This window comes from Brassica oleracea, chromosome C2, assembly GCF_000695525.1.
Source record: "Brassica oleracea var. oleracea cultivar TO1000 chromosome C2, BOL, whole genome shotgun sequence".
Lineage (NCBI taxonomy): Eukaryota > Viridiplantae > Streptophyta > Magnoliopsida > Brassicales > Brassicaceae > Brassica > Brassica oleracea.
The window spans coordinates 5,783,526-5,797,575 of NC_027749.1; the positions used below are offsets into that span (position 1 = coordinate 5,783,526).

Genomic DNA, 14,050 nt, shown 5'->3' on the forward strand with positions numbered 1-14,050 from the left:
TTGGAATGTTATTGAGTTTAGGAATAATCAAATTTATTAGTTTTAAAGATTAGCTATACTAGATTTGCAAGTTTTCAATTAAGATATCTTGTTCAATCGTATTGGTTGATATAGTTTTATTTATGATGATTGCGTGGAAGTAGGAAATGTTTTTGGAATATTATTTTAGGACAATAATAAATCATAAATTTTGATTTTGTGAACCGATAATATCTAATGACACTATAATATTGTATGTTGTTTTCTAACCTAAATACGTATTTTAAATATATAATAACATTTTATGCATGTTGGCCAAATCATAATATATATGCTGTTACAAATCATACCATTGATCATAAAAAACAGTAAACACAAACTATACATGAAATTAATAGTGTAGGTAAGTAAAAATTCATTAATAGCACAACAATGTCTATTAGACGATTATATAAGTATTTATACAATTATGTGGTTAAGTTTTTTTTTTTTTTTTAGACTATGCAGTCCAAGATAAACCAAGGCATGCTGGGGAGAATGACGTTAATTTTGGTTCATTCGGTTAATGTACAATTGATTTAATGCTAGTGCCGTGAATTTATTTAGGTGGTTTAGGAATAAAGCCAATGACATAGGATTGTAATTCTTTAGGAAAAGTCAGGGCTATTTCTTTTTTGTGCTTTAGTTTTAATAGTTTAGATATTCCTAATAAATATATGCCAATTCATCCATTTGTAGGTATTTCAGTTTGGTACTAAATAAAAGGGTAGTATTATAAGAAAATTGATGCATGTCACAAAAGAGAAGAAGCAATTTTTTTTTTTTGTAACTTAGGCTAAGAGAAGAAGAAAATGAATGTAAATATTTTCAAATAGAGCTTTCTACTTGTAGTTATAAAACTGTAAGAGATTACTTCTTCTTTTTTTGGGGACAGGTTTTAAAGACTAGTATATTTTATAACAAACCATTCTTATTTGACAAAAGCAATGGAATACTACTATTTACTAAAATATCAAAGAGAGGGAATTCTAATCTTATTAATAAAATTCTTTGAATCGTATTAGAACTAAAATGATGAGGAAAATAAAGTTTATGTTGATTTGTAGCTCGTGGGTGTTTTTCTTTTATAGGAGAGGAGCGAGCATTCGTGATTTTTGAAGTGTAATTTTCTGAGTGATTCCCACAATTTCCAGAACTGTCATTTGGGCCTTGTTGGGCCAATTTGAGTGGTGGTTTAATTTCATAAATTTACCTTTTCATGTTTCAAAAACTAAAATTTAAAGGAAAAACTAGGGGTGGACGTTCAGGTACCCATTCGGGTTGGGTTCAGGTTTATTAGGATTTCAGGTTTTCGGGGTTAAAGATTTTAGTCCTATTCAGATATTTCTAAATTTCGGTTCGGGTTCGGTTCGGATCTTTCGGGTTCGGTTCGGATTTGGATAAACGATCTAAATGATTTTAAAAAATTTAAAATTCAATATATAGTTTAAATTTCTCAAAATCTGTAAATAAAATACTATATTACATATATATTTGAATAACATATGTCAAAATACCTAAACTTAACATATAAATTGGTTTGGTTTGAATATTTTGATAGAGAATCAGTAGATATTTCAAGTATTTTTTGTGTGTTTTAGTATATTTTAGCTTTTTTAAACATTTAATTTTGACTATTTGTATATATTTTCAAGTATTCTAGACAACTTAAAAGTATCTTATATATTTTGGATGTTTTTAATATACATTAAATCTAAAAATAATTAATATATTTAGATATATAAATATATTTCGGATACATTCGGGTACCCGAAATACTTCGGTTCGGGTCGGATTCGGTTTCGGTTCTTTTGATACCAAAATTTTGAATTCGTTCGGATATTTAATCGATTTCGGTTCAGGTTCAATACTATTTTTTCAGATCGGGTTCGGTTCGGTTCTTCGGATTCGTGTTTTTTGCCCAATCCTAGGAAAAATGATGGTTAGAACCAGATTCGACCATTAACCGGTTGCATAATTAGGTTCAGTCTACTAATTAGTTCGACCATGAACCGGACACGTTGCTGGATTAGATCTCAAAGTTATTAAACTGATAAAAACTATTAAAACTTTCAAAAAATTATAAATCATCCGTATAAACAAAAAACTAGTTTATATTGATAATATTTATGTTTTAAATTCATTTATATTTTAATTATGCATCGTAATTACTTATATTACCTTTAAATTTATACACTAAATATATATTAAATCAGATTATTGAACAAGATTTGATCATTCCGATCCGGTTTTAAAAACAGTAGTTTGTGAAGCATGAATATTATTCAGAGGCTAAGATTTAGCCAACGTTAGTGATGAATTTGAAGTTCATGATCCAGAGGTTAAGATTTAACCAACAACGTTAGTGATGATTGTGTGTGTGAACGAACGAAAGAACACTAAACACTTTGACGACATGGGGCATAATTTAATTTGGATTTTCGACAAAATGAGGAAGGAATTGCAGAAAAAAAGAGACTTTTATTTAGTCATTAAACTCATAATTAAGGGTTATAATTAAGGAAAATCTCCTTCCTTTTTTTTTCTCTCTCTCGGCTCCCAAGTTTATTTGAATCTGAAATTCGATTTCGCCAACGTAGTTTCCTCTGAACACGCCATCTCCTAGAGAGAGTTAGTTATATCGGAACCCTTGAATTCACTTTCTTCCAAAACTCGTTTCTTTCGATTTAGACGAAGAGATTTGATTTTTTTTTTTTTTAAAAGATCTCAGAGATTCATTCCTCCATCTGTTGTTTATGCTCTTGCTTCTTCTTTTCGATCTGATCTACTTGTTGTGTTTATGTCGCCTCACAAAGCTGTCTCCTTTTTGTATATTATTGCTTAAAAATTGAAAATTTCCGCAATTAGTAAAATTGAGGAGATGGGTTTAGCTGCTTTTTGTGATTTGGATTATGCTTGAGATTGGGATCAAACTTTTTATACTACTACTAGTGAACTAATCAATTCAATTAATACGTGTTTTGCTTTTACCAGTTTTTGTTTGAATTGGCACAGTGTGTTTGGTAGGTAGGAGTGGTGCTAATTTAGCTATTTGTGTATAGAATAATTATCACCAAATGCCAAAAAAAAAAATGTACTTTTGTTTTACCAAAAGAAATTTGGCTTTGGTGTCTTGTGATGGGATCAGTGTGTAAAAAATGAATTTTTTTCTCTCTATTTTCCGAGCTAAACACCAGTTATATCTTATATGATTAGGCAAGGAATCTACTCCTAAATGAGTTATCTGAAAGGATCACACTCAACATCGAGCTAGCCTGGACATTTGGCTTCTTAGTGTGAAAGTAAGTTTCACTGGAACTCCAAGAAGCATGACCCCTCTCCATAGAAATAGGTAGCTTTTTTTTTTCTGCTCACATGTGTGTATGTAACTAGGCAGTCTAAGCTGATAAAACAGTATTTTTTTGATGGTTGCTGTTTAGGATTTTCCACGTAGTCTCTTATTAGGTGTGACGGAATGAAATCTTTTACAGCTTATTTGTTTGGAATTTTATTTCTTAGGATGAAAAGAGGAGCACTTAGACGGAAGGCTAGGGATATCTCCGTTGTGCTTGTTGTGCTTGTTTGTGCAACCGTCGTCATATGGACATGGGATACAACTCCAACCTCTGCCTTTCTTCCACCTGAAAGTCACTTTCTAAAGCTGGAAACAGGTCTCTTTCTACCACAACTTTGTTTAGGTTGTTTTGAATGCTTGAGTAATATCTGGTTTCCCCTGTTTATGTTTCATAGCTCTAAAATTTTATACTCTTTTTTTCACTTCTAGTCTCTCCTGTTTATCTTTCATAAAATACTGTAGATGTTCTTGAAACTAATAGTAGAGTTAGATCCTGGGGTATATATATGACCTAGTCCGTTGTCATTTACAGAAGAAGAGGTTAAGAAAGTACCTACTGCACTGAATACGGAAACTAAAGACAGCTACTCATCAGCTACTCCGTTTGTAAACAAAGGTAAAGTCCAAACGCATTACAGCAGCTCTTTTATCCATCTTCTAATCTTCTCAAAAGTTTCTTTGCACCTTTTTGAGGGGATTTGCGGGTCTGTTGTATTCTGAATATCGAAGAAACTAAGTTTAGCATAACTTCTTTTTTTAATCTTTTCCCTGGCTTACTTATGACAGCAGAAACCAAAGAGGATTCAACTGAAGATAAAGATACAGAAGAAGATGTAGAGAAACAAGTGGACAAAGCTACTGTAAGTAAGACGAATCAAGGGATGGCACATGAAGTTCTTGAAAGGGAGCCAAATTATCGGAAGACTCCAACTAGTAAAGAAAATAAATTATCTGCATCTCAATGAAACTATTAGTTTAAATAATTAAACTGCATTAACGTTGTTGTATACATTTTTATCCCCAGCTTGTAATTACGCGAAAGGGAAGTGGGTTGTGGACAACCACCGTCCTTTGTATTCAGGATCTCACTGCAAACAGTGGCTTGCTTCCATGTGGGCGTGCAGGTTAATGCAGCGCACAGACTTTGCTTTCGAAAGGTTAAGATGGCAACCTAAAGACTGCTCTATGGAAGAATTCGAAGGCTCCAAGTTCCTGAAAAGGTTAAAAAAAAAAAAAACATTATCCATTTCAATCTATAGATGTAGCCAAGTGTTCCCATCCATCAACTCTTTTTTTTTTTTAACAAACCTCAGGATGCAGAACAAAACGCTAGCCTTCGTTGGAGACTCATTAGGAAGACAGCAGTTTCAATCCATGATGTGTATGATCACCGGAGGCAAAGAGAGACCCGACGTCCTTGACGTGGGACCAGAGTTTGGCTTCGTAACTCCCGAAGGTGGAGGTCGTCCTAATGGCTGGGCCTACAGATTCCCAGAAACCAACACAACGGTGCTATACCACTGGTCATCAACCCTCTGCGACATACAACCGCTCAACATCTCTGACCCTTTAACCGAGCACGCTATGCATCTCGACCGCCCGCCAGCTTTCTTACGCCAATACCTTCATAAGATCAACGCGCTGGTGATGAACACAGGTCACCACTGGAACCGAGGGAAGCTCAACGGCAACAGATGGGTGATGCATTTGAACGGCGTTCCCAACGCTAACAAGAAGCTAGCCGCTCTTGGTAACGCCAAGAACTTCACGATCCACAGCACGGTTGGTTGGGTTAGCTCGCAGCTCCCTCGCCACCCGGGTCTTAAGGCGTTCTACAGAAGCCTTTCGCCGAGGCATTTCGTGGGCGGGGAGTGGAACACTGGAGGGAGCTGCAATAACACAACACCGATGTCTATAGGGAAAGAGGTTTTGCAAGAGGAGTCTAGCGATTACAGCGCTGGTCATGCGGTGAAAGGCACTGGGGTTAAGCTTTTGGACATAACGGCCTTGTCTCATATCAGAGATGAAGGTCATATATCAAGGTTTAGTCTCTCAGCTTCGAAAGGAGTTCAGGATTGCCTCCATTGGTGCTTGCCTGGTGTTCCTGATACGTGGAATGAAATCCTTTTTGCAATGATATAAGGGCTTGAGGCAAAGCCAGCCTTTTGATAGCTTTTAGACGACACACATTTGAGGTACTTAGTGGCTTGAGGTGTAAGTTTTAGTATTTATTCTGGTACAGAAGCTAAGCCTATTATTGTCGTAAACCATGCTGGGGCTTGGTTCTGACCATATTTACAGAATCTAACTCAACTTTTGTCTTTTCAGTCTATTAATAGAATATTTTTTTTAGAATTAGTTAGTGAATCGGTTATTGTGTTCTTTGAACGTTTGAGTTTTGGATTATGCTTAAGCATGTTTCGTTTAAAGTATGTCTTTGATGCTGCCTTAAGAGGATGCATATAACCAGTGAGGCAGTGACTAGGCTTGGCATAATTTATGCATCCCAAAAACTGATTTGGAATCGACCAAAAATTAGAATCTAGAACTCCACTGGTTCCGCTCAAATAAAAAATAACCAATTTGACTTATATGTAATGAGTATTTTAATTATTGTTGAATAAGTTTGGATAGTTTCGTTTACACATGAAATACTCAAACTACATTAATTTGGTTATTTCGGTTCAAAATATCTGAATTCGTATCAGATACAACGGATAACCGGTTTATTTTCTGGTTTCTACACATTAAAACCGAATCCACTCGGACGGATGATCTTTAGTTGGAACTCATTTATAAAATCTGAATGAAATTTTTTAACCGATATTCGAAATAATCGGTATGTAGCTGATGCTTATGCCTACCTGAGACAAATGAAGAGTTCAGTTACCTATTCTGATCTTTATCAAAACAATTTGCTAAGCTTCTCAGAAACAACCAAAAGGAACACCGAAGAAGCTATTTTAGGCAAGAAAAGACTCAACTTTGACAGCTAATTGTGACAGTCAAAAACAAAACAAAATGTCACTCTTACAACCATCTCAAACAAACAATGTCCAAACTTATGAACAACAAACACAATCTAAACAAAAGTAAACCTGTCAACGAACCATATACTACCATCATCACCATCATAAATATTTGTCTTGTAGACATAAAATACCAATAAAGAAAGGAAAAAGAACAACCAATGGCTGCTGTTCTGATTCCCAGTTTCATCCTCCTTATGTGTTTCTGGATCTCCCCTTCTTTGCAGCACATAAGCGAGGCCGAACCCCTTGTGAGCTTCAAAAACTCGGTGAAGATAACCAAAGGAGACCTAAACTCATGGAAAATAGGAACAGATCCTTGCGGTGGAAAATGGTTTGGTATCTATTGCCACAAGGGTCAAACAGTCACAGGGATTCACGTCACACAGCTAGGCCTCTCAGGAACCATTATAGTCGATGACCTAAAGGCTCTCCCAAATCTTAAGACCGTTAGGCTTGACAACAACCTCCTCTCCGGCCATCTCCCAAATTTCTCCATACTCCGCGGCCTTAAATCTCTCATGCTCTCTAACAACAGCTTCTCCGGAGAGATCCCTGATGGTTTCTTTAAGGACTTGCCACGGCTCAAGCGGCTGTTTCTTGACCACAACAAGTTCGTGGGAAACATCCCTTCCTCCATCATGCAGCTCCCTGACCTAGAGGAGGTTCACCTGCAAGGTAACAAGTTCACTGGAGAGATACCTCCACTGAGCGACGTCAACAAGAACATGAAGATCCTCGACCTCTCAGGAAACTTACTCGAAGGAGAGGTCCCTGAGAGCATCCCAAATAGGAAAAATCTCACCGCAAACTTTGAAGGGAACGAAGACTTGTGCGGGAAGTCAATAAACATTGAATGTGAATCTGTTGAGGTAACGCCATCCGGCCAAATTACCCTGCCACCGACGACTCGCCCGGAATCAACCCACGCGAGTGGCATTGTGTACGCGATCATGCTCGCCCTAACGTTTCTTTGCACGTTCTTTATCGTTGTGGGCGCTATAAAGAGGCGGAACAAAAAGAAAAACGCCGAGTTTCGTATGCTTGACAAAGAACGTCTAAGCGACCTAGATGCCTTGCAAGTCAAGGTACCCGAAGTAAGCAAGAACCGCGGTGGAAACATGGATGTTGGTTCGACCAAGAAAGGTGGTGTAGGAGGAGGAGGAGGAGGAGGAGGAGGAGAAGTAGGTGGAGGGATGAGTGACCTTGTGATGGTGAATAACGAGAAGGGCTCGTTTGGTTTGCCTCATCTGATGAAGGCTGCAGCCGAGGTGCTGGGAAACGGTAGCCTTGGTTCAGCTTACATGGCGGTGATGGCTAATGGATTATCTGTTGTGGTGAAGAGGATTAGGGATATGAATAAATTCGCACCTGAAGCTTTCGATGTTGAGATGAGACGGTTGGGGAAACTCCGACACCCTAATGTTCTTACACCTCTAGCGTATCATTATCGTCGTGAAGAGAAGCTTGTCGTGTCTGAATACATGCCTAACAGCAGCTTGCTTTACGTCTTGCACGGTAATCTGCATGCAATATTGTTTTTTCGAAGTTTCAAAAAAAAATTATTGCTTTTTCTTTAATCGGGATAAGTTTTTTTTTTGTGAATTCTACTGCTTAAATTCGAAGAAAGCAAGAAAACTAGAGAGAAATTAGGAAAACATCCGCTTAGTTTTTATATATTTAATGATATGAATTATAAGTTACAATTTTTAGACCCGTATTAATAAGTTTTAGACATCAGATTTATATTTTTTTATCGAAAATAAGTTCTTAAACTGAATAATATACCAAAAAGTTCATTAATCATTAAGATTAACAGTTTTAAACTGCGATTTTTTGCCATTTTAAAACATTTTAGCAGTAATATAAAAGCGTGGTGGATAACACTCAACGAACCTAATTGAATCTCTCGTTTTTTTTCTCTCAAAGGTGATAGTGGGGAATATCGTCCGGAGCTAACTTGGGCAACAAGATTGAAGATCATCAAAGGCGTGGCCCAAGGGATGCAGTACTTGCACCAGGAGTTTGCGTCCTACGATCTCCCACACGGTAACCTCAAATCCAGCAACGTTCTGCTCAACGAGAACTACAAACCAGTGATCAGTGACTACGCATTCTTACCGTTTCTCGAGCCAAACATTGCATCTCAGACATTGTTTGCTTACAAGACACCAGAATTTGCGCAGAACCAACAAGTTTCACATAAATCAGACGTCTACTGCCTTGGAATTATAATTCTAGAGATCTTGACAGGGAAATTTCCTTCTCAATACGGTAAAGGCGGGACGGATATAGTTCAATGGGTGCAATCTTCGATGGCTGCGCAGAAAGGAGAAGAACTTATCGATCCGGAGATAGCAAAGAGTACTGATTCGATGCAACAGATGCTGGAATTGTTGCGGGTTGGGGCTGCTTGTATTGCATGTAATCCAGATGCGAGATTAGACATAAGGGAAGTTGTTAGAAGAATAGAACAAGTGAAAACATAACGATAACCATCTCCAACTCACATATACTTTTTATATTTTCTTCTAAAATAATGAAATTTTATACATGGCTTTGCTATAATGTAATTATTTATAATAGTTTTTTTATTTAAATGAAAAAATATAAAAAATATTTTTTTCTACAACTAGGTGATTTTCCCGTGCTCATGCACGGATATAAATATTATGAAATAAATATATTATAATAATTTATTAATATTTTAGTTTTAATTATTCTGCTATTTATTTTGTAATCAATATGAATGTTTTAAATAACATTATGTTATTTTAATTAGACGTATAATTTTGGATATATAATATCTTGACTGTTTGATTATTATTTGGATATATTAGATAACATTTACTTTTCCCATTCAACTATAATATTTTTGTTGTACAGCTTAAAATTTTGATTAATTTTGTTATTTTGATATAGTTTGATTTTTGTCTTAGATTTGTAAACATATTTTAATAAGATTATGTATAATTCAATATATGTTGTTTTGAGAATCAAATAGTAAAAGTAAACTAAAGTAAACTAAAGTGTTGACGATTCAAAATTACATAAATAAATATAACAATGATAGTCCTTTGAAACCTTATGCATATATATAAGTTATACAAAATACTTAATTGTAATAGTTGGTTAATATATATATATATATATATATATATATATATATATATATAATATTATTTGAAAATTTCATATTTATTTGTAATATGTTGAGTTGTTCTATAATATATATGTATAAAAATATTACTAGAAATAAAGTATATTATTTTAATTTAGTGTTTGACTTTGTATAAAAAATTAGTTACTCATTTTGTGGGTATATTGTGTTACATATATTTCGTCAAATTAATGTATAAATGTTTCTATTAATTAGGTACGATTGGTAAGAAATTTCGCTTTAGACTTTGCCTTTAGAAATATGGCTGTAGAGAATTTAGTTTTAAAAGTTGTGGATTTTATTTTAAACAAAAATAAATGATAGGTACAAAGTTACATAAAAACATAACCGGTAAATTTTAAAGGGGAAGATTATTTCTTTACTTTGATATCAAAATTATTTTTCTAAACTTTCATTTTTATGAAATCACATTATATATATAAAATATATTCTTCTTAAATTTTATTAATATTTTATTTATCATATATGTTAATTTGAAAAATATAAAAGGGGACTTAAATAAAAAGAAAGATTAAATTAAAATTTATTCATTAAATATATCTTAATTTATGTTATTAAGTTATTTTGTAATGATTTTTAGAAATAGATTGATTTAAATAAAATGCTTAATACTTTTAAAATATATATTATGTTTTTTTAAGATTATCTTTTAAAAGAGTAGATTATTTCTTTACTTTAAAATCAAGATTATTTTGTGAACTTTTCTTATTATGAATTACACTATATATTTAAAAGATATTTTCGTTTTTAAAATTTATAAATTTTCTTTATTATTTTGGTTTTTTGAAAAAATAAAGAAAAAGGAAACCTAAATAATAAAGGAAAAAAATAGAATAAATATTTAATAATGATGATAGATATAATTGATTCATTAAGGATATCATCGTAATCAACCACGTGAGAGTTAACATGAGCGCGACACGTAGAATACTGACTTCTCAAATAATATTATCGAGATATAAAGATGAGTTGGAAATTGTCTTAGAACCCAAACTACTATTAGTTATCTATGATTTCAATCCTTTTGTTAGAGAATTGAATTAAAACAAACATTTGAATATAATCAAAATTAGAAATTTCCTTTTACTTCTAATATATGTTTAAAGATCTAAATATTGGGAACAAGTTATAGTTTTAATTCAGATAAGTTTTTTCTAAACTAAATAACCTAATTAAAACAAAAACTTTCTTAAAAAGAGTATAAGCTTAAACACTTTTTTTTATCAACAGCTTAAACACATGCAATCACACTGTTGGACTCTAATCTAGCATCGAAGTCAAAACCTTGAAACAAGTGAATGAGTCGAGTTTTAAGGATAGACTTCGAGCTCGATAGAAAACTACGAGCTCGTTCTAGACCAAATCAAGGGAATCTCGAGATATCCGCAATCGTGTGAGCAAATGGAAGATAAGATATCGGAGATGAGAACAATGGAAACGAGTATAAAAAGAGGTAAACGGTAAATCGACTTGACATCGAGCTCTCCCAGAAATACATTGAGCTCTCTTAATTCTTTGTTCTTAGCGATTACAATTTTATTCTTGTTACCATTCTTTATTTTGTAACCTGATTATCATCAATACAATCTATTTTTGTCAATTTGAATTTGATTATATCATAGTTGTTCTAAAGAATTTGTGACTTAGTTATCTTTTTTTAATTTTTAAAATACAAATACCCTCAAATACTTAGTATAGGTTTTAGGTTCCACGTACTATATCGAACATATTCTACTTGAGCAACATATTGATGGCCCCAAAAGCTTAAAAATTAGGTAGGACTCAGTTCTTATAAGAACAAAGACTATTAAGTTTTTGCATGCAAGTCAATTTAAATGAAAGGACCACAAGGAAATTAGGTTTTGTCTTGTTCTTTCTATATAATTTAATTAATTAATAATTGGAATTTTATGGGCCCAACCACTCAACAATGATGTCCCTCTTTTGGGCGTATTCTCATTGCTGGCTTCTTCCGTATAGGTCAACATTATTTTATTATTATATTTATATTTTATCGTTTTTGTATCTTTCACAAGTTGATTGATGAAGAAACCACACAGAAACCAACATCGCAACAACAAATTCTTATTATATACAATACATCATAATTAATCTCAACAAGTGTTTATCATTAGAATTTTGTAAACGATTCTCACCGTTCCTTTCTTTTTTGTTGCTAATATTCGCTTCAATTATTTGATATGATGCTTGGAGCACTGATATATTCACCTTTCAAAACATCCACTAAAAGAAAGGACACACGAATGAATAATGGAAACCCAATTTGAACATTAAAATTATATAACATGTTAATAAGCACCAAATACAAAACACAATAAGAATTAAAAAGAAAACAAGTACATTATTCCATTTTTCGCCATCTTGACGATCAAGAACTAGCTCTCTCTCATAAACACTTTAAAATACTTATATTTACTTCCAAGTTATTTATACCTGTAAATAAATATGTCCTGACCGTGAAGTTTCTTCCTGCATAAGTAACACGAATTGAGGAAACCCAAACCCTGAAACTCCGGCGTATTCTTTGGAGATTCCGTACCCACATCGACCACGAAAAGTCTCTCACGACGTTCTTCGTTAATCTTACTTGCGAAACACTCAAGCCCATCTTTGTCATAAACCCTTGTACTACAAGTTCCACTAGGACCATGGTGAGACGTCACCAACGTATAATCCTCCTCGTCCATTATGAACATCTCCTCATCTTCCTCATCCGAGCTACCTACATGGCTCATGAACTGAACCGGATCAGACCGGCCGGTTTGGTTCGATTCAGTTCTAGATACGCTGGTGATCCGACGAGTGGTTGAGTTCTCGAGTGCGGCCACTATCCCTAGACCAACGGACCCACCAAGATTGTCATCGTAGAATCTCTTTGAGCTGTTTCTTTGAGATATCTGAGGGAGAATCTTGAAATCTAGTGGGCTTCTAGGACTCGTCATCAAGACGTCCAAGAAAGGAGCCGCTGCTGCTGCAGATCGGTTCACGCCAACGAGGAGCTCAGATATTTTTCCTATCATGGGATGGGTTCTTTTGCTAAGCATGATCTTGATCGAGAGAAGGGCTTTGATCAAATCAAACCAAGAAGAAACAAAAAGATGATGAGAGAAGAAGAAGAAGATTGGTGGTGTTTGTGAAACCTCCACAAAGAAGAGATGGGAGAGATATGTGTTATTTATGGTGGAGTTGGTGGGGAGGGTTGAGAAACTTTACACTACTTTTATTTATTGCAATATTTACAATAAATCACGTGAACTATTCTTATTTTGCGAATAATATCCTTACTGTTTATTTTCGAAAACAAAACTACCATATAATATCTAAGAGCATGTTTATCGTAGGTCTTTTAGGTTGGATCTCTTAGCGTAATATAAGATACAATCTCTTAGCTTTTAACTAAAAAAACTAAGAGACGTCTCTTAAATAAGATATATAAGAGACGTCTCTTAGCTTTTTTAGTTAAAAGATAAGAGACCGTATCTTATATTACGTTAAGAGACCCAACTTAAGAAAACTGCAATAAACATGTTCTAATGACGTAACATACCACGAAACTTGTGAAGCTAATCGAAGGATAACTAGAAGTGATAAATAAACATAGGATTAATAAACTGATTTAACTAGTGTGTTATTCTTGAATGTAGTATACTATTAAGTATATATGATCAAGGGCCAATTATAGTTCTGAAGGTAGTCAATATACTAAGGCTTCTAAATCGTTGACGCAAATATAATTCATTTGGCACTTCATACATATAATAGTGTGTATGACACGGTGTTAAACGGATTTTAAGATTACTCATATTCCACGAGTGCATAATCAAATTTCAGATTTCTTAGCTAGGATTGCGAGGTCTTTCCATAGAGTATTTTATTTCATTGGTTGTTCTATTCCGGTCTGATTACCTAAACCACCTCAAGTTTGAGTAATAGAATAGTCTTTCGATGTAAAAAAAAAACTGATTATACGTTACATTTTACATAAAATAAGTAATGTCATATTATAAGAGAATTGGTATTTTGTTTGTTTGGTCAGTTTTCATACAAATAATATCTCTTTTTTCGTCTAAAAATAATATCTCTTTTGTCATAAAAATATCTTATGGTCAATTGGCCATTACATCATCATAACTATTTTATTATCTTCGGTCAAACACTACAAGAAAACATATTTTTTACTAGGGCAGTATTCATTGTAAATTCGTCGTAAACGGGGTGTTACGACGAATTAACGTCGAAAGACGTTTCGTTGTTAAACGTCCGTCGTAACGGAGGTTTCGTCGTAAACGACTCGTTACGTTTACGACGAAATATATTCCTCGTAAAGCGCAGGGAAAGGATTCGTCGTAAACGCCACGTAAGACTTCGTCGTAAAGCCCACGTAATTATTTCGATGTAAAGCACACGTAAATACTTTCGTTGTAAATCACTCGTAAACATTTCGAT

General features: G+C 34.0%; 3 protein-coding genes across 5 annotated transcripts; 2 read left to right on the forward strand and 1 right to left on the reverse strand.

The window, feature by feature from the left end:
- The first annotated feature begins 2,536 nt into the window (after positions 1–2,536).
- On the forward strand, positions 2,537–5,728 carry LOC106322452 (protein trichome birefringence-like 16). 3 transcript variants are annotated; one of them, XM_013760468.1, is made up of 7 exons: positions 2,537–2,760; positions 3,232–3,370; positions 3,538–3,689; positions 3,906–3,989; positions 4,160–4,306; positions 4,398–4,593; positions 4,687–5,728. In XM_013760468.1, exons 2-7 carry the CDS (start codon positions 3,348–3,350, stop codon positions 5,513–5,515), a joined length of 1,431 nt encoding a protein of 476 aa, XP_013615922.1. In that variant the 5' UTR covers positions 2,537–2,760; positions 3,232–3,347; the 3' UTR covers positions 5,516–5,728. The 3 variants fall into 3 exon arrangements, with proteins under 3 accessions (XP_013615922.1, XP_013615924.1, XP_013615923.1); XM_013760470.1 differs by having other exon boundaries at positions 2,538–2,760; positions 4,163–4,306; XM_013760469.1 differs by having other exon boundaries at positions 2,540–2,649; positions 3,235–3,370.
- An 835-nt stretch (positions 5,729–6,563) lies between these two features.
- LOC106326685 (probable pollen receptor-like kinase 6) lies at positions 6,564–8,891 on the forward strand. Its single transcript, XM_013764599.1, has 2 exons — positions 6,564–7,920; positions 8,332–8,891. The coding sequence occupies exons 1-2, from the start codon at positions 6,564–6,566 to the stop codon at positions 8,889–8,891; spliced, it is 1,917 nt and encodes a 638-aa protein (XP_013620053.1).
- Positions 8,892–11,828: 2,937 nt separating this feature from the next.
- Positions 11,829–12,783, reverse strand: LOC106318764. Its single transcript, XM_013756894.1, has one exon. It carries the CDS (start codon positions 12,646–12,648, stop codon positions 12,028–12,030), a length of 621 nt encoding a protein of 206 aa, XP_013612348.1. The 5' UTR covers positions 12,649–12,783; the 3' UTR covers positions 11,829–12,027.
- Between the last annotated feature and the right edge of the window lie 1,267 nt (positions 12,784–14,050).